The sequence below is a fragment of the Liolophura sinensis genome, chromosome 6 (assembly GCF_032854445.1).
Source record: "Liolophura sinensis isolate JHLJ2023 chromosome 6, CUHK_Ljap_v2, whole genome shotgun sequence".
Taxonomy (NCBI): Eukaryota; Metazoa; Mollusca; class Polyplacophora; order Chitonida; family Chitonidae; genus Liolophura; species Liolophura sinensis.
In genome coordinates, this window is record NC_088300.1 from 68240652 (window position 1) to 68261827 (window position 21176).

The 21176-nt window shown below is 40.0% G+C and overlaps 1 protein-coding gene across 1 annotated transcript; it reads left to right on the forward strand.

Moving 5' to 3' along the window:
* Positions 1–27: 27 nt before the first annotated feature.
* On the forward strand, positions 28–15327 carry LOC135468617 (ras association domain-containing protein 10-like). Its single transcript, XM_064746965.1, is given in 4 exon segments — positions 28–41; positions 13552–13868; positions 13870–14153; positions 14156–15327. Coding segments are annotated over 3 exon segments (1380 nt in total). The 5' UTR covers positions 28–41; the 3' UTR covers positions 14935–15327.
* The last annotated feature ends 5849 nt before the right edge of the window (positions 15328–21176 follow it).

The following is a 21176-nucleotide window of genomic DNA, read 5'->3' on the forward strand; positions in this document are numbered from 1 at the left end:
ACATTTGAATACATATATATCCTGTGAAACGGACGACAGAGGTAAGTGTGCAGAAAACTGGCAGACTTGATCTCAGTCTGCTATAATTTCGTTTCTTGTGTAACCGAGCATTCAAAACAGTTTCTCAGACGTGTTATGGAATACAGGCTGTACAGTGTCAATCCGTGCTTTACCTGTAAACGTAAAGGCAATGCGATCATGCTGATATCAGGTAGATTTGAGGTTATCTACGTATGTGCATGATATGTTTGTGTTCTTATATCCACCGGTTGATAAAACTGCCATTGAAAGGTATAAGAGATTGCAGTTTACAAGACAGCAGTGAGTCATAAATTGTCTATTTAAATAGCAAGCTGCGTAAGAAAAATGCTGTTAGCGCAGAGTTTATTTTCAATCAGATTCAGTAATCAAGGCAAACTTAGTAAACAGTATGTTATCTAACCCAGGACTCTTATCTAATTTCCATCTCCAGCTTTATCAAGCTTTTTTCAAACACTGTTCGCCACATGATTTTCGCGTCAGTAACAGTTGTAGCACACCTTATACCAGGGTAAAGAATCAAAGAGAGTTTCTAACAGCAGTGTTTATACCTGGTTTTTATTCTGTTTTGAACAATAGCATATGTACGAGATCTCGCTCTATACTAGTTTATGGCTGTAATTGTATATGAGGTATTCAGTAATTACACACCAAAGGGTTTGTCGGATATAGTGTGTCTACGCTATTAGCTTGTGCGGAGAGGTGCGAAGTCTTGTAGGGGGTAGGGCTGGGGGTGGAGGGTGGGAGAGCATTTGCCGTGTATAGGCAGCGGTATTTTTTGAACCCGCATTACGGTGCCCGTTACATATAGTGGGTATATAGATAAACCGGGGCATGCTTGGGTGCAGTTTTATGGCGACCTCTTTTTATCGGGTTGTTAGCTCAGGTGAAGGAATGTGTAATAGCCTCTGCTGTATGCCTGAGTTTTGAAAAATGATCGCGGTTCTAAAGGGATGTCGCGGGTTTAAAGTGTGGTACGTTCGTGACGCACACTCGTAAAGTTTGAAATCAAACCGGGAGTGCGACACAAACCAACACCTACACATAATCTCATGATGAAGTCGATATACTAGGGCCTGTATCACACCAGTCATTATATCGCGCGTGTGCTCCACACAGGCATATGTGCAGGTTGGTGTATTGAACGATGTAAACAAGTTAAAGCTGATAATTGGAATCCTTGAAAACCACGCTGATTCACGCCTATTCACGTGAGATTCTGAGAGCATTTACTTATGATGTTTCATTCTAACTGCGGTATAGGTGACGGATTGTTGCTTTAGTATTCGAACAATTTTAGCTCACTGAATAGGTACCTGGCCACAAGTGGATTGAAAGACTTCTGACATTACAGCGTATTAAATACGATGATATCGTATAGTATACTGCATGGTGCAGGATCTAATCATTCTTTAAACTATTATTTTATGTATTTTGGGCAGTTTAAGAAAAAGTATATTTCCACTTCTATCTAAAGAAAAGTTGAACTATCACCTTATCATGTACGATTTTTTTTGTAAGGGCTGCTTGACAATATGTCATGTCTTGTGACATCTTCATACTCCATGTCGAGTTATTTCGGGATTGGAGATTTTGGATCCACTGTTTGTACGCTGTAAACCCAGATATCATGGGTTATATTGGCGAACTGTCCCCGTGTCTTTTTATATCAAGTTTATATCAGCACACATCAATATGCCGATGTCTTTTTGTAGGCAAAACGGTATAGCATAACGGGTTCATTTTGCATCTCGATGTAGACACATCGCAACTCAATTCTCGCATTCGTAATACGTTATAGCGACACAAAAACCATTGCAACAACGTTTTTGTTTAAGCTATATTAAGACGTTATCGATGCACTTTTTGTTGTAAGGATCTGTCCTAACTAAGAAAACAACTTTGGTAATCATGCATGTTGCATAAATTAACGAATATCAGTTTTATATCGCCGCGATTTTGTTTCACACGTTGCGCAGATGTATATATACATATATATATATATATATATATATATATATATATATATATATATATATATATATATATATAATGAAAAAAACATGTCCATGTTTTGATATATTGCCTTTTGGATATTTTGTAATATTACAAGAAACCATCTACAACATACGACCTTGTCAACAGCGAGAATTAATGATGCATAATTGCTCATATATGGTATCTTGATGTATGGCCGTTATATTGCGGCTGCCGGTATACATCAGTTAGATATAAATAATATAGGAGCACGTTAGTGTAACGTGGTGTTAGAAAGCCTATATTATACTAAACAACATTTTTCTATGTCCATCGATAGCTGTCGAACCTTTATTATTGATAACGATAGGGATAGGTGGTCTAAAAATGAACGTGTCACTCATCGGCGCCCCAGTGTCTTTTGTCCTATATCTGCGAGATTTATGACAACTCGGACTTGTGATAAGATACAATCCCGTCTTATCCCACGGTTCACTTGATTTGTAACAATTTTATTTCCTTGCCTTCGTTGAGAAATAAAAAACGAAAACAAGCCTTTCATAAACAATGCTTTTGAAAGCACGCTTTCCAGCGCAAATAGAAGCCTTGTTTGCAAGAATTGTAAGAATCGACAAACAGATGATCGTGTCTGATTGTATATTTTTTGAAACCTTAAAGTGATTTACCACGTCAGTGTGATCCGAACAGCCTATTATACAATCCAAATATTTGACTGCATTTGATTCAGTAAATATTTTTTCATTGATTTCTTTGATCGGTGTTTTTACGTCGTAGTCAAGAATATTTCACTTACAGGACAGCGGCCTGCATTACGGTGGGAGGAAAATGGGTAGAGCCCGGGGGAAACCCAGGACCATCTGCAGATTGCCTTCAGGTCTTCCCGCGTACGGCCGGAGAGGAAGCTAGCGTAAGCTGGACTTGAACTCACAGCTTTCCTGTATACAGTTCTAATTTTTGTCTTTCTACTTATGATACTTCAGTTTCATGTTTGCTAGCCCTTGAATATAACTGCATGCAAGATTGGTATGCGCAGCATACTCACTGTCTGTAGAGACCAGTTAATGTTTTAGTACGATCACTTCATAACCATAGACACGTATGAAGAGTGAGTGCTTGGGGTTTAACGTCGTACTGAACAATTTTTCAGTCATACGACGGTGAAGGAATCCTTAGAATGCATGTACGTGTAATGTGCCTCCTTGTTGCAGGACGGATTTCCTCCATTCTTTTATTTAGTGTTGCTTCGACGTACCGAGGGAAGTGAGCTGTCCCACGCGGGCCATTATACTCATGGGGGTCAAACAGTCGTTGCACTATCCCCTTAACTGAACGCCAAGCGAGGAAGCTACAACTGCCTCTTAAAGTTTTATGTGTGACCCGACCCAGGATTGATCCAGGATATACCGCTCGTGTAAATGGAGAGAGAGTCTGCACGATCATGTAATGCAATTTATATATATATATATATATATATAGTTTTCAGCGCAATTTGTCACTTTTATGGGAGTGTTGTTCTCGAGAAAGCGAAGTTAATCCTCAAGCCTCTGGGCACTGTATTTTGGTTGACAAGCAGCCCCCCCCTCCCGCTTCCCCATTCAACTGTGACTACCTGGTCATTAACTGCAAAGTCAGCTTTCTTATATTTTTTGCGAAAAGACCCAGAAGTCTATCCGTCGTCCTGGTTTGATTGACCTGTAACATTTGCAAAGTAAAGGCTACAGCTCGCAAATTCATTATTTTTCTGTTTGCCTGTTTGTTTGTTTGCTTGTTTTCGTGGAGTCTGGGTCCTCGCATGTTAGCTCGACACGGAAACTGCCAAGCGTCTGTCACACATAAGCCAGTGGACAGAGAGCGAGTTCTGTCTACACGATCGCTTTAATTGATATTCAAATATTGTGACATAATACGGAAATCCTCGCGATTACCCCACCGCCGTTTGAGAGGCCCAACCAGGTGAAGTATTGGCTTAATTACAGGAGAGGTGTGAGGTCATAGCTGTGGAGAGTGTGGCAGGATTGCATTCCGGGAAACTAGGGATTAATACGATAATCCCGCTATATATATGTCCTATGGCATACGTATCGGATGATTAGATTGCTGCTGGACCAGACTGACAATAGATTTAATCAGATCTCCTCCATAAATGGCAAATATGAGGATTGAACCCCTGAGCACTCGAAAGAATCCATATGCAGTGAAGTAACACTTGCAGTAGAGGGTGTGTAGCAGACTGAGTCATCTACGAGTCGCATCAGTTACACGCATTGCACGGCAAACAAACTACATACTTCTTTCCAATGCGCGCTGGCTTTCGTCTTGAAATGTCGCGGTGGTATACTTCGTCTCGCCCTGACTGTGTCAACGCCAGCAGGTGCAGTACGGCGATGATGTCGGGTCTACTCCCCCGTTCCATCACTATCAGTCTTGTCAACTTGTGATGTCAGTTTCCCCGCGACAGCCACGCTGACGTGAGTAACGGCATAGCTCGAAGTCTTGCCTTACGAAACTTAGGCCTGATCCTGACGGCACGGGGATATTGTACAGTTATACAGCGTTGTTGCTTTCCCTGAATGGCACTAGAAGCAGATAAATCCGTGTCAGGTAAGAAATGCGCAGATAGAACATTAGATTTAATTACATTTACTAAGGTGGTCGGCCGTCTATTTCGGAGATTTTAATTAGAATGTCACATATTAGTATCAAGGGAATTAACCGAAGCTTAATATGCATAGCATGCCGCGGCTTAATCTAGATATCACTTGCAAGCTGGCTTACAGATGAAGATCATTGTAGAAGTCGTTGTGGGCCTTAGGCCTATAGATAAGTGACGTAAGGGTATACTCTCTATAAGCAACTGTGGACAAAAATACACAAGATGTACACCACACACACACATTACATTTAACAAATGTACACAGGAACATTAATGTGTACCTTGCATATATCGGCTTTATTTACCTACACTTTCAGTGTGTACCAAATTGTGGTACACATCTTTTTAAATTACAAAGCGGACTACACAAATGTATGAAAATGTACGCATTTTCTTTTGAGAGTAAATGTGTGGTACAGGATAACGACAAAGATGTGTAAATATTTTACTCATTATAAAACATTTCAGGGAGTTTTATCATGCACATGCAGCACAGGTGCCCCCCCCCCCCCCCCCCCCCCCACCAGCCTCAAGTCGCTTACTCCAGGGTACTGACATCCCAGATCACAGCGCCTGGTTGTCTGCCCGAGACCAGGTGCAGAAATTGACTTAACGGCTTGAGATAAGTCCACCATGTAACTGTTATGTGATAACATATGTGCTGTACGCATGCGTGTTTTTAATACTCATATGTTGAAAACCAAATTAGAGCAGCGTAGCCATTTTATTAGCCTATCGTAAAAAATAAAAACAACGTCGGTAGCGCAAACTTTCTCTGGTGCTAAACACCATTTTCGTCAGGTGTAGCGTGAAGTGGGATGCAGTCACCTGTACATTTACAAATGTCCTAAAGTCCTTATAGTGTTCTATTTAAATTGGAACGTTGGGCTGGGTATGATGAGAATGGCGTATCTTTTCCAAATAAAAAGAGTAAATTATTTACTCAGTAAATTGTGATGTAAAGATATCATCACTTAGGGCATGTCACTAGAGAAGTTTTAACCCGGCGTTTTTGTTAACTACATGTAGTCATATCGTAGTGAGCGCTCCATCTAAATCTTCTTTCACTCAGCAGTGACCTGTGTATATACACTCCTGAGTTTCACATCGCTCACTGTGATGTCCCCCACGGGGCATATGTAAGATGGTTAGCCTGTTTGACCAGCTCCTTACTCCCAACACGTCAACTTTCATGGCTCACTGAAGCGCTGTCATGTTAATGAAAATTGATGATCACACCTCCCCGGCGTATGTACGGCGCAGCTCTTTTGTTTATCTTTCTGGCTCTCTCTCTTGCTTGTATAAACTGACAAATTGTATTTTCACCCGATTACTTACATTTCTGAGGTTTACATCAAACAATGCGCGATAATTTGATGATAATACGTTTTTCTTGAAAGGGTCAAGATGGTTAGATGTGATAGACGCATATCTATGGTTTCTGCTAAAATACTGCTCGCGGCTGGTCGCTGAATATCGTGGGCAGAAAGCAGTTCATTGACAATCCATGGAGAAAAGCAAACGAGAAATTAAACATACACCGTAAAGTATGGACAACATTTGCCAGACAGTGTCGTGTGTATTGGATAACACATGTAGCATATAGCTTTATACCGAGCGAAGTCTTTTATTTCAAATGTTTTATTATTCGTAATTTATAATCTGAAATACTTAACCCTGGATTAGGGGCAGGATACGCATCGTGTTGAATAAAATCAAACCGTTGGATTATGAACAGTCGCAATCAAAGCGCATTTGAGGTGCATATTTTGATTAACTATAATTTATAAACTTATGATTTGGATACTGACAACATTTATACGTCTACAGAGCATTCTTTATACGTCTTCAATTTTCATCGTCGAAAACTCCACTCGGACAGCATGAAAACTTCGCAAACCGACATTCTCAAAAAAACGCGTCTCCGTTGCTGTATAGAGGGTGGACACAACTGCTCTTCCTAAAATTAAGATCATCTTGTTTTTTCACAATAGATTCTTATAGTCCCTAGTGTTCATTATCAAAGCAAAAATTAATGTCGGAGTGTGGCTGATTCGTATCGAAACTTGCTGTTGTGGAAGTTTGGCTTTCTTTCGATGCGACACCTACACTTCTGTTAATTTTGACGTTGTGGTCTTCATTGTTTATAATTGTTTGGGATAACTACGTGATGTAAAGTAAGAATTGATGTATAGGATTAAAGTAGACGTGGGGTACAGCATTGGTATATTGATGACAGGACATTTGAAAAGTGTTCCGACTTGCATGTTGGTGAGCGGATGAGTACAGATCTGTATTTCTGAAAGCTAAACTGGAAAGAATATAACAGATCTCAGATCTAGACTGACCTGACAACATTTATACGTCTATAAAGTAATGGAATCACCCATAATGTTTCAAAATCTGGTGTTCGTCAAGATTTGACAAGTGCTTAGAAAATTTTGATGTTAATTTATAAGGGCTTATAACGGAAGATAACATTAATACAAGTTTGTATGTAAGGAACTGACACGAGTGCTATAATGCCATGCAAGGAGCAAAGTCTTTGTTAGATAAGTTTGATCACTGCATGTAGCTAATATTGAATAACTTGTAAGGGTTATTTCAATATAAACAGTCGACGAACTGTTGCTTCTAAACACAAACGCCATGAACGGAATAAGTTCAGTTAAAAAATGAATGAATGGATGAATGATTATGGCTTAACGCCACGTCGGTAAAATTTGGGCCTTATCGTGGCGAGAACATGGCAAGAGATTGATTACATCTTTACTGCTACACGGCGGTATATGGCATCCACGCCATTGGAATGCTCACATGACTTTTTTGTACATATACGTCATTTCTTTTACTATAGTTGATTCTAAAGAGAACAACTGCATGTCAACCGAGATTGTGTGAATTGTTTTTTAATGGTTATGCTAATGGCATACCAAGCATGTTTTGTTATCGGCTCCTTATCGGGAAACATCGGTATTCTCCGTCACATGCTTCGTGTATGTCTTCATCATATACGACATCGACCTTCCGCGACTATCTCTTGCATAATCTGCATATATTAACTATGTATGACATGTTAATGAAGACATGCACAAGGAAGCATGTGTTCGGAAGTTAATTGAAATATAAATTGCTCGTGAGAACACGCTGTGTTCGCTTTTTGCTGAATGAGGCCCGTGTGTTTATGGAAAGAATACACCAACTGTGCTCTCAGGAATGTGCGTGTGTGAAGGCGGACTCCCAAATATTCTCAGTATGTTCTCAGTCTCAAGCCTCACTGATGGGAACGGCGATGTGTCGTTAGTTCTCTTTGGTTATTCGCTCTTGGAAGACGTTTGTTTGCAGTTGTCTTGAGTATTGAACTTATTGAAAGGTAAGGCCTATTCCCAAAAGCAAGGGTGCATTGTATTGCAAAAAAGACATTTTGTTTAACGAGCGATGTACACAGGCACGTGTACCAAAGGTATACGATTTGGTACATATTGAAAGTGTAATTTAACAATTAAAATGTGCAAGCAAAGTACATGCTCTGCCTGTTTATTACAGTTAATGTGTATCTTCTTGTGTCTGTTTTGGGTACACTGTTGTCTGCAGAGGGAACCTATACGTGAATGCTGTTTGTTTCCCATGTATACTAATGCTGTATAGCCTATAAGTGTATATCGCGAGATGTTAGTCTTCGAGCGGTGTATCATTCATTTCATTTAAGTATCAAAGAGATGATATTCGCATAACTAAAAGTGTTTTAGTACACTGGGTGTCAAAGAGGTGATATTTATAAAAGTAAAATAGTGTTGTAGTGCATGCATTTATAGCTTGGCTGTTGAGGGATGTGAAAACCGGAGAGTACTTATAAAGCCTTATAATATAGTGTCATTCATTATACAGGGGACGCCTCTATGTTTAGTTAGTACAGGTATATGCTATATATATATAGGTAGGTAAAAATCTTAATCTAATCCACTTCGATTATAATCATTACTTTATGATTAAATCGTTTGAATTATACCACTGGTTTAATCTGTCAGAAGAATCACTGGAGGTTCGTAAACACATCACGTATATGACAGATCACTGTGAACAATTGGCTAACATTGAAGGAAACCATACATCACTTGATGTCTTGAATGGTGTACACACTAGTTCTTTACTTTACTCTTTTTAGCCTCGTTTCTCGTGGAATGTTTTAACAACCATGCAACGCACGTGCTTCGCTAAACAAATCAGCTGGAAACTATATCTAGCAGTAACATTTTTAGGTGTACATCAATTTCATTGATGTGACGCCAGGTATATAAAAAAGGGTCCCAGGGTGATTAAAATCAGTGCGATAAAAATGGTGGGTGATACATGATACCCGAGTCGTTACTGAGCCTGACGATCCTTGCCTAACCCGGCCACGTGTCACTGAGGAAGGCCAACCCGTAATAGTGTCTGGGTGCAAACACTGGCGTACGTCTCACCGTCTCCCACAGAGGTGTTGTATACGGTTGCAGATCGTTCCCGCCCCTGGTCGGCGGGATTATGCCCGATATGTAGGAGTGCTTTTCGGACTTAGGTGTACATACCCTGTTATCGCATTCAGCAGATCATGTGGCGGGAGTCTCCCGGTGATAGATGGGGTTGTGGGGTGATGGGAGTGGTGTGGTAACCCGATCTTGACACACGTACACCTCATTACCTGGACGCCACAGGTCATTATACCACCTCCATTCAATGGTTTGCCAAGGTTTTAATGCGGTCCAGATGAAGTATTTGTACAGACTATAGTGCATATATACCAGGAATCTCATAGGTTGTGTCCAAAGGTTCTGAGCGCAGTGTTAATGCAGTATCGCTACTTATTATATACATGTATTACACTTTGAGCTAAGGATGGATACCAGTAGATACCAAGGGAGTAAGTGCAATTTTCATGCAATATGAGCACACTACATAGTGTTTATGTATTAATAGCTAAAGTATTGTTTACATGCAGTATCAGGACTGATACTGTATATAGGGAATCCATTAGCTTGGTTCGTACTTTTATACGACGTTTCTTATTGCTTTACACTCATGTTTTCTCTTTTGGAAAAGTAGCGGTGGCAGTATTGAGTAAACTGAATTAACAGAGAAACTAATTTGCATCTGTGTAGTGAATTGTATAGTGTCTCTTGTGAAAGTTTATAGGTGTAAGGAATGACTTGTGACGGACTAGGGGCTGTATAGACATAGCCCTTAGTTTACATGTACAGACAATGAAAGCGTGCGTTACGGAGATACTTTTTCTTGCTTTAAGAGATTGTGATGCTAATTTTTGTTAATGAAACTAATCTTTAGAAATTAGACATTGGACTCTGTTTCACCTGTTGGCGACCTGAACTGTAATTGGCATACTTACAATCAGGTCAGTCTTACAGAACCATCACAAATGATATGTTAATGCATGTGTGGTCTTCGTGTGGCCGAATAGAGCTGGTATGCAAATGTAATCAAGCTTCCATTACCATAAACAATTAGCCAGTGAAGCATCTGTAGCCTGGGCAGCTGGAAGTTAATGGGTTAATTTAACTGAATGCGTCCATCTTTGTTTCGTACATCGCTATAGTGTAGTGTTGACATGCGCAGACACATTAGTGTCGATCCACAGTTTCCTACAGTGTAGCTGCGCTGGGGCGGCCACAGGTGCCGGATGGGGTGTCCCAACTTATATCGAGTGCATGGACAGGTCAATATACTGACGTATGACATTAAAACCCGCACAAAATATCGACATTTCACTTGTTTGTCAACATTTTGTTGACGTTTCCTGTTGGCAGGTCTCAGTCGGCCTAAAGTTAACATCCAAAATTAGAAAAGGCAAAATAAAGTTGATCAGTGTAAAATAGGTCGATAGTTCAAATATAAAACCGGGAAAGAAGACAGTAGAAAAAATTATTCGAGAGCAGCAAGAGGTGGGCTTTATAAAGTCACCAGTCTTCATGTACAGAATGTCAAACTAAGACGGAAATGGGAGAGAAGAAAGGATTTTAAGCATATGTACCTATTCATACGGTAGAATTCTAATCGTATATCGCTTGATATCTTTGTCCAGTGGTCATGCGTTTTAGCTTTATAAAACTTCATGAATGTGAAGTTGTTAGTTAGATATGCTCTCTTATTTGCGAAAATGTGTTGAAATGCCATTGTGTACCTATAGGTGAATTATTTATTTATTTATTTATCTCACTGGTGTTTAACGACCCCATTCAGATTTATGGATAGGGTATACCTGAGTGTCCGGGGTAAATCACCGTGTTACCCCTTCTGATTTAAATCTGCAGTTTAGCTATAGCAAGAGCTGTATACCTGACTGCGACCTCATTGCACGGTCAGAGAAACCTTTAGATGTGGTAAAGTCCAATATATTGTTTTTGTTCTAAGGAATGTGCAACAGTTACTTTTCCAACTGTCACAGTGATTGCTATGTGATAGTGATTGACTGACTGACGAGTGAGTGAGTGCTTGGGGTTTAACGTCGTACTTAACAATATTTCAGTCATATGACGACGAAGGAATCCTTAGACTGCATATAATGTGCCTCCTTGTTGCAGGACGGATTTCCAAAGCTCTTTTATCTAGTGCTCCGTCACTGAGACGACTTACTGAAGGCAAGTAAGCCGCCCCGCCCGAGCCATTATACAGGTCAACCAGTCATTGCATCTCCTTCATGCTAAACGCCAAGCGAGGAACATACAACTTCCTCTCTTAAAGTCTTAATAACAAATAAATAACAATTGGCCTGAGTAGCCATTGCGTGGGAAAAGGCACTGCATTACCTTTGCTGACTTCGCTGGAGATTGATTCTGTCGTCCATTTGTCTTATACATGGCATATCTTCATATTCGACATCACATATTGGGGCTGCTCTATTGGTGGCTATGTCTGTCTGTATGTTGGTTGGTTAGGCGTTCTGCCGGTCTGTCGATCTTTCGGTCAGTCAGTCAGCAAAATTTTCTGTGTTTTAACCTGTGTTTTAACATAGGTGGGCTATTCGGTGAAGGGCCTGGGTGCGAGTCCACATCGACATTTCTACTGGGAAGGCGCAGTCATTGCGAATATGTGCCAGTTCAGCACGATGGTTGTAGTTTGCCATGAATCTATTGTCTGTTAGCAACAATTGGTGGACTTAAGGATCTAGACAGGAACGCGTTTTCATATATCCCCAGCAACAGATTAAATAACATCGGTTTCGTATCAAACTAATCCTTTCATCCCGACTTATTTGCATCGCGCATATATATTAATATTAGTCCAGTCTTAATATTAACATTAGGAATGCACCTGGTTTAAAAATAGGTCTGTATGTATAAATCGTCTGTTATTAATTGATTGTAGCTTCTGTCTCGCCAACGCTTTATTTCAGACCATTGTTATTTATTAAGCACAGGACGATACAAAGCCGAATGTAAAAATAGCCAAAATTGAATCCCTGCTGGAAACTTTCTCTCGTTATTATTAGTCATTGTTTCTTATTACATATACATGGGTCACCACGCCAGTCGACGCATATGCCGATTGTAGCCAAGACAGTGGAGAATCGAGGTGATCACCAAGTAGGCCGATATGCCTGTATCATTTGTATAGTGTACCTTAGCCGCCTATATGCGTATTGGTCAGTTGCGCTGCTTGTTAAGGCGTTTATAATGATTAGTCATGTGGAAAGTTAACGAGGTGGTAATACATTTTCGGAAAACAATTAACAGGTAAAAGATGAATATTTTCTTTTGCTAATGTTGTGATCTGCATATTGAATATTTCGATGTCAAGTCATAAACACCGACGGTTCAATTGAAATTGTTTTCGACTCCATCATAAATATTCATGACGGTTAGCGATTTCCGCCTTCACACAACCAGTGGATTTTTCCGTTAGATCTTTGTCCGCATTCATCTGTTAATCTCGGTGATAAATATGAGCAAAAAGCAGAAGTGGACGCGCGCCTGCAATCATCACGGATTAATGATCCCTAACTTGCCGCTGACACGCATATTAACGGATTTAAGGATTTTATGGATTAGTGGCTCTTCGCCCAGGGGGTTGACCCAAAACACCTTGCGCAGGGCTTAGCTAGTGACGAACTGACCGCGGTCATGAGATTCATAATCCACCATGTGTAGTCACGTGACCTCCGGTGGATTTGTCCAGACTATAAGAAGAGGTTACTCTGTTGTTCAAACCTTCTTCTCCACTAGTTACAATCATGGGACGGTCTGTCGGTTAACAGAGGACTTTAGACCATACATCGATCGGAGACAGCACGTTGCACATGTATACTGGATTCTTGTTGCTCTTTTCTAGACAGGCATTGCCTAATTTTGCACATTGCTATCATATAGGCATTGTTTGAAGAAATTTGCCTTACTCTGTGCTCTTTGGACCTATACACGAAACTTATTTACGCTTATTCTAATGTTTTTTTGAATGTTCCAAAGTGTTTCTAAAGTTGGTGCAGTTCCAGTCACCATTTTCAGATTGTATGTAATATGTGGGCTTTCTTGCCACGGTTTTGTGAAGTGATGCGGTGTTTGCTGGTCTACCTGAATACGACAGTACAGATGTACTGTCGTGTTCAGGTAAAGTAAACTTCCGTATTTCAGGTCCTGAAACGAGCTTTACCGCAGTAATTGTAGGCTGTTGGTTGTAGTCATTTGGTTCGTGCTTGTGTAGGTCATATTGGCAAGAGGCCGGGTTTCACTGGTTACATGTGAACATTTGCCAACTATCACGTTATTTTCACTGCCCTGGCATACAGTGTATGCTGTAGCCTTTTGTATTATATCATGTGATTTATGAGTATTTGAAGAATAACCTGATTTTCTTTGATGTTGTTGTTGCAGATGGAGTACAGATCCTCCTCCGTTAGTGTGGAGATTCCAATCTGGGTAGACAGGGACAAGAAATGGCTGACTGGTCTCACGAAGAGGACGACATGTGACGATATTATTTATGCGCTTCTTTCAACGGAACGAAAAGAAGAGCTTGACTACGCACACACGTATGCCATCTACGAGAGATGGCGAGATGTAGAGCGCCCCCTACAAGGAAGGACTAAAATACTCCGCGTGTGGAAAGCTTGGGGAACAGAGCAGAAAAATGTCAGACTTCAACTTCAGAAATTCGAAGATCTTCATTATTCAGTGGAATGGGTGAAAACCGAAAAGGCGACATTTACGTCGCTCGAGAAGTCGTTCTTCGTCTAGCCGCGGCTCACAGTGCAAGTGTCCTCACTGTGCCGTCAAAGAGAGGAGTAATTTACACAAACCCCGCTCTGTAGAGTCGCTGGTGGAGACTGTGATGTCTCAGGAGGAACAGATACAGTCGTTGTACCAGAGGATACAGGATACAGACCGACTGATTGAGTCGTGCGAGGCTCGCGTGCATCACCACAGAGTGAAGCATAACGGTCAGAACTATGTGCAAGACGCGTATCTGAGAGCCTCAGCGACGACAGTACAGAGGATTTTGCCGCGGGGATGGACCACGTGGATCTGGAAAACTACCTCAAAGTCTGTGACAGTATTATTGAACTGGAGGACAGGATTCACGAGGAGAAGGAAAAAATTCAAAACCTGTCTGTCACTTTGAAACAAGAAATGTGCAACCGTTCGGAGCTTTGTTCAGATCACACCGACCATAAGCACGGTAACGACAGGTGGAAAGACCCTTATTCCAGGAATTACAATTATACAGAGGGTCGTATTAACTCTGGATGGATTAACAGTGACTCGAGGAGATTACAGGTGGAAATTAACCGGTCAACAGCTCTAAACTTAGAACAGGGCATCCAGCTAGAAAATCTCAACAAGGACCTTCGCTGTTGCAACCAGGAATGGCAACAAAAGAAGGCTTTACTAGACTCCTTAATAGCTGACCTGGAAACAGTGCAAGCCACTTCACATTCCGGGGATAGGGACGTGAGCCATGGAATGAAGACTAACGGCTGGGGGTACAGGGACGTCAACAAAAACAACACCCTAACCGTTTTAAGTCCCGATCAGAAACATTACAGTAATATGTCATCGGTGCCACAGAAAAATCGGCCGCCGCAAACCTACCTGTATAATAGCTGCCGACACGAAAATATACAGCGGCTAAAACAGAATGACCTTGCTTCTAGAGAATACCTTATATGGACCCAACACGATGACAATGACTCGGATACGGGACTTAGCTCGATGCATAGCGATGAGTCTCCAACGGCGCTAGAGACATTAGTGTGAAATACTATGATATTAATGATTGCGCATGTCAGAAATTACTGCGCGTTGTTGTCCTTCTTGACGTATATGTTGATGGTGCTTCAGATTGATTACTTCATCAGTTTATTGACTATATAAACTGCAAATTCAGATTACGTGCTGCCCCACTAAAAACCATGCTGCATGATATGATATAATTTTGATTTTCGCTTAGCTGTCTCCACTTTCTTAATTTCATGCTGATATGTGCAGTATATTAGCTTCACTGAGTCTATAGAGATCTCAGGTGATAATACTCAGCCTGGGGGCGAGACAATTGGCCAGATTAATACTCGTGCTGGGTCGAACAATCAAGTGTCATTTGTTAGCAGCTAAATTCCACCCTAGGATATTGGAATAAATCTCTTTAACTGACTATAATAGATCCTAACTGAATAAAACTGACAAATGACATCTGGCTCAATGTCGACAGAATGAGTTTGATGAATACGAAACTAATGACCGCGTGCAAGAAATACCCTGTCCATGATTACTGAACCGTGGAATCAATGGGTTAACTTTTTACTCCTTGTTTACCGTTACCTGTAACTCTCTCGACCAAATGAGAGGTAATTTATAAAAATAAACCATGCTATAATCTATGAAACAGATAAAACAAAACGTTTCGCTGACTTGTTTGCTTTTGCCAACTACATGCAAATAGGATATGTAAATGTTATATCTTAATATCTTCCATTAAGACAGCTTTTGTCTAATTTGTGTAAACATCCGTACCAGCTTGTTACAAAGAGGTGATTGCAAGCGTCTTGGCTGTGTTGACAGTGGGAGTGTTGTTTATTCCTTGGTATATTACTCTGTATGTCATATTTCACATTTTTCTATTTTACTGTTCATATGAACAAAATTTAAATAATTTGACCGGATAGCGGTTCATATAAGTTCATTGTGTACAACAAAAAAATAACCCATTCCATTAACCCCAAGGTTACTGAAAACTTTATAGATGGAAATCTTATTTGTACCTAAAAAGGCGAAAATAAATTGTGGACCTAACTGTTGTTCTAACATCCGCTCTTAATGGCTTATATTTAATGCATCGCTTAAAAAAGTTCTTAAAGAACTTCAAGGGCATTTAAGTGCATTTGGTTTTTTAAACTGTATGTGAAAGAGACGTAGTTTACCGCATGGCTCGTGAGAGAATAGAGGAAATAACAAAAAATAAAAAGTCAACGTGAAAGTATCGTGATTGGGGTAATACGTAAATAAGCAAAAATCTTCTTGTGGTTTACTGTGGCAAAGTATTTGTTCCAGACAGCTTTGTGAAAAACATAAACACCATTTATGGAACCTTTTAAATTTAAAGTGGAATCAAACTTTCTAGTTGGTGTTTTTGTGCTGCGGTTGTGCTGATAACATTAAATTTCTTGTGTGCTTTTATGTTATTCACACGGCAGCCATGTTTGGGACTTGACAGTATTTTGCTCACAATTTGTTGAAACGGCTGCAGATTTAATGTTGATATTGCAGTGTACATTCAACTTTTGCTTCATTCATTCCGTAAATGTGTTTGGAAAAATAACACTAAAGTGTATTAAACTTCTAAACATGGCGTCTTGAGAAAATATTCAGTCGGATGTAGGCTTAAAAAAAACTGCATGAGGTGTGACAAAATGCGTTGATAATGTTATGTGTGTCAAACAGAAGAAAACAATACAACAGTAAAATTAGCATAACAATGCCCTTGATCTGGTAAGGGTAAAATAATGTTGAAGCTTTGTAACTGGAAGTGTTTTGGAAAGCATCCCTATATGCTTATGAACTGAACGAGTCTGACATTAGTTATGTATTACGACTGTCTTTAAAAAGGATCGCGCATAGTGCAATGATAACCAAGTTTTCCATCCCTCCCCAGTTTTCAAAATATCTACCATGTTGAATGAACTGTTGAGTAAGTCACGTGGCATACATTCCAGTAGTTTAATATTTATTGATTTGTTATTTAGCGTGGTAAAGTCCCAGTCATTCAGGAAAGTGGGTCAGTTAAGTAAGAGTTTTCATACGACTGATTCTCTGCTGAACAAACGATATTTCCATTCAATGATCAATTGATCGAAATTGATTCCCTGAGTGATCGAATGATTTATTTATTTGATTGGTGCTTTTCAATATCCTCAAGAACATTTCATTTATACGACGGCGGCCCGGGGAAGAGGAAGCCAGCATGAGCTGGACTTGAACTCACACCGACGGCATTGGTAAGAGGCTCCTGAGTGCTGCTCTAGCACGCTAAGCAGTGGGCATGAGTGAATGAATTCCTGATTGAGTGATCATGCAATTCATTGAATGACTTAATGATTTAGTGACTGGGTGATTGAATGGTCAAATGATTAAATGTAGTTGTTCGAGTGATTAGTTCATGATTGAGTGATTGTCTCATTGAATGAGGGACGGAGTAATTGATTGAGTGACTGAAAACAATTTCTCTGTTGCTTTATAAAAGTTGATATCGCGAAAATCGTTAAGTCTTTGTTATCTGCACTAAATCTTAAAGCTGACAAAATCAAAATTAAATTGTTTTGTTATATTTTTGGAACTTTTGGGTTTAAAATAAACTACACAACCCTTTGGCTTGATTGGATTACTGGTTAGTTTTATTAATTCACTGTTCCGAGAAGAACATGCTATCTGTCAGCAATTTCTGGCCTGTTGCAAACAGATCACGCATGCACTTTAACGCTATAGTAGCGAATGCGACCCGCTGAATATATAGTGTGACAGACAGCACAGAGGTTGAGACCCGTCAGCGTAGCGCCTGCAGCGACATTTTGGACGGCAATACATTAAGACTTGGGATAACGATCCGTGAGACGGCAAATCACGGTGTTCGGTATAAAGTGGTTATCATAATGAATTCCGGATCTCGGATTGGGAGCTCAGATAAGGCACAATTGAAGGCACCTTAATCTAGGATAGGTTCTGATAAGTATCTTTTCATGATCCACTGCTCTATTTCGTGATCAAAGCGCCTCATCAGATATGAATTGCAAACTTCAAAGAGGCTTCAAATCAGCGGTGGTTAAAATATGTATATCTGTGTATGTGTATATACATGCAGATCTATATCGCCGATTAGAATTTGGAATTAGGAGTGTTATAGGGATGTCGCACAATAGTTTAGACAGTAGCTCATTTTATGCCTTTGTGTCAAATTTGGAGATTGTCACATTGTTAATTTTACAAGTTTCTCTTGTCTCTGTCGCAATTTTGACCCCAGAACGTTTACCTAAGTCGCCGCTGAAATAAGGATGGGAAAAGAAACGTATATATGAAAGGAAATGTTGATGGCTATCAATAAGGAACTTATAACGCCTGAAATAATTCTACACCAGTGTCGTCTAAGAAATTGCAACTAAAATCACTGCATTTTCTTTTATCTGCTTAAGCCAGGGTGTTAGGGGGCCTGTAATTTGCTACTACTTAAGCATTTACAGAAACGGTTAGAAGAAAACCCTGATTGAGGTAAACAGACAAGAGGCCGTATTTCACCAGTTACGTGTGACAATTTGCCAGATATCACACTGTCGTCGCTGCTCTCGTTTCACTCTCTATGCTATATGTCTTCAATTGTATTCGGCTTGCCACGATATAGCTGAGATATTGCCGATGTGGCGTTAAGCCATAATCATTCATTTAGATGTATTCAGGTAATTTCTCTTTGACTCATAACATTACTCATGCATTTGCAAGAGAACAATAGCCAAACTGTCTTGGACACGAGTCGCCATGCATGTGCACTGAGGAAGTTACAGCAGGCAGTGCAAGGCTTTGGAACCATTGTGTGAGTGTATTTTCTACGGCTTGAAGTGTAACTATCCGGTGCTGTTGATAAATCCAATAGATTTGGTACACATACTTAAAATGGGAAAATCGGATTGAGCTATATCTTACAAAAGATTATAAGTTCAGGGAAAACGACTTACCTAAAATGAGAAGCAACTGAGAATAGATTACTTACGTGCGATTTTCTCTCAGAGAAGAGATTGTTTTCCAATAATGATTGTGGCTTTAGATTACTATGGTCCAGTTCTACGACATGCAACGCCAACATACATTAAATCAGTTACACATTTTACACTTTTACTTACCCTTTATCGAAAAAAACCCAGAATTTAGTGTTTTATCTGCTGCATGATATAGCGACTTTACACATGGTATATGACATAGCAAATTACCAAAGCGCCGCAAACGAGGACTCAGCTTCGTCTAGATCTAAGTCTAAGGTATACTGTCTAATTTTGTCGATCAGAAATAAGCACTAAATCAATCGGTTGTTGTTACGTTTCTGTCAAATGCTGTATTTGTATCAGCTGTGTGATCTATTCGTTTGTTTGCTTGCTTATGGTTTCACGTCATGGTTTCAACGTTATTTTGGTCATACCACAAACCCGGTACCTACATATGTATAGTGCTGCCTCAATGCAACACGATTCAGAAGACACTGAAAATGACACATACTCTGAGGGTATACTAACACCAGACTGACCTGTACTTAGCCAATGTGTACACCGTACCCTTAAAACCTTGCAGGTATATGCTATGAAGAGATTCAACCATATTTTTCCCAGGTGAAAAAAAAACCACCTCCAGCAAAACTATTGAGCTGTAAAACTCAAATTGAGATTAATACCCGTGATTTTCAGCAGTACTTGTTAGTCAACTCGGGTTACAAAAACTACGTATACCCTTATAGAGCATGTATTCATTTCACATTCAAAAAAGCATCGGGTTATTTTGAAATCTGGTACACGTGTACAACAATCCAACCCACGTTATATTATTCGAAGTTCTGAATTTCGAAAAGTTATACCAGTATATTTTTTTGGTCAGTGTTTGGCCTAACTTACAGGCCAAAGTTAAAATGCTTAAACCTGTATACCAAATTGTAGAGATAGAGGAGCTCCATATTTGAGGTCTAGTTGTTTTTTTAATCTACGACCACTGGTTTTCTAGTTCCAAGTGTTTAAAGTTTTTGCCTCATAATGATAGCGCTTACCCATTTAAATAACATTAGAGCTTCGTGTAAATTGATTGACAATAAATCCAGGAGTTGTTATTCATAAATAATGCCTCTGTCAGTCTATACCATCCCAATTCCTAAATGCCTCTGAAAGAAGGAGCTTCGTGTAAGCCTACAAGAAACGAATCATTGCAGTTTAGCAGGATAATGGGATGTATTCTAACTCTGCCCGCCGTAGTTCAGAGGCACAACATCACTGTACGAGTGGTCGAGCACTGGTCCACGAGGAACGAATGTAGTTCCAAGTATTTTTAGCACTATGATGTAGAAAATTGGGCGGATGCACATACTTGAGTATGGGGTGAATAGTCCAACCTGACCCTAATCTATATTGGAATATTTAGCTCAGAAAGTATGTGTCTCTTTAATGTAAGGGCACCAGTTCAGTGCGCACTAGCAAGTTTGGGATAATATATTCTCCTTGTCACAGAGAATGAGCAGTTGATTATGTCCACATATGTGAGGTATATTAATTTATTTTATTTGATTGGCGTTTTACGCCGTACTCAAGAATAGTTCACTTTTACGACGTCGGCCAGCATCATGGTAGGTGGAAATCGGGCAGGCCCAGGGAAATATGCCAGGTTGATTCCCAGTATCTAGAAACATTGCCTCAAGAAAATTTCACTTTTACAACGTCGGCCAGCATTATGGTGGGTGGAAATCGGGCTTTACTGATCGAAAGCAGTAGAGCTATTGCATCAGCACGTGGTGTGTATCAGTTTTGGGTTCAAATCCATTCCTTTAAGTCCTTTCGTTGTTATATTTTTCAGTTTAGTCTTCTTATATCAACACAACAGTACACATTTTGGAACGTTCCCCGCTTGTAGCAACATGCGTTATGGGGAAGCGAAGGCCCACCGACGGACAACACTTAAGAATAGACCTACTTGGTCATTCTATCCCCTATAAATGGACTTCAGTTCGACACAGAAAATATATGTATTGTTAATTTGCATGCGACAAGTAATGCTTTCAATAGAACGGAAAGGCTTTTTTCCCCTGGTTTAACCATCTGAAATCCTGAAGGCCACAAGACAAAAACGCCTCAATGCAGGCTGTGGTAATCAAACACATGATGTGGACGTGTTCAACTTTCGATGTATCGTGAGAAAAAGTTACAACTACTTGTTGCGCTTAATAGCCATTAAGCAATAAAAGGACAAGAATCCGTAGGCATACATTT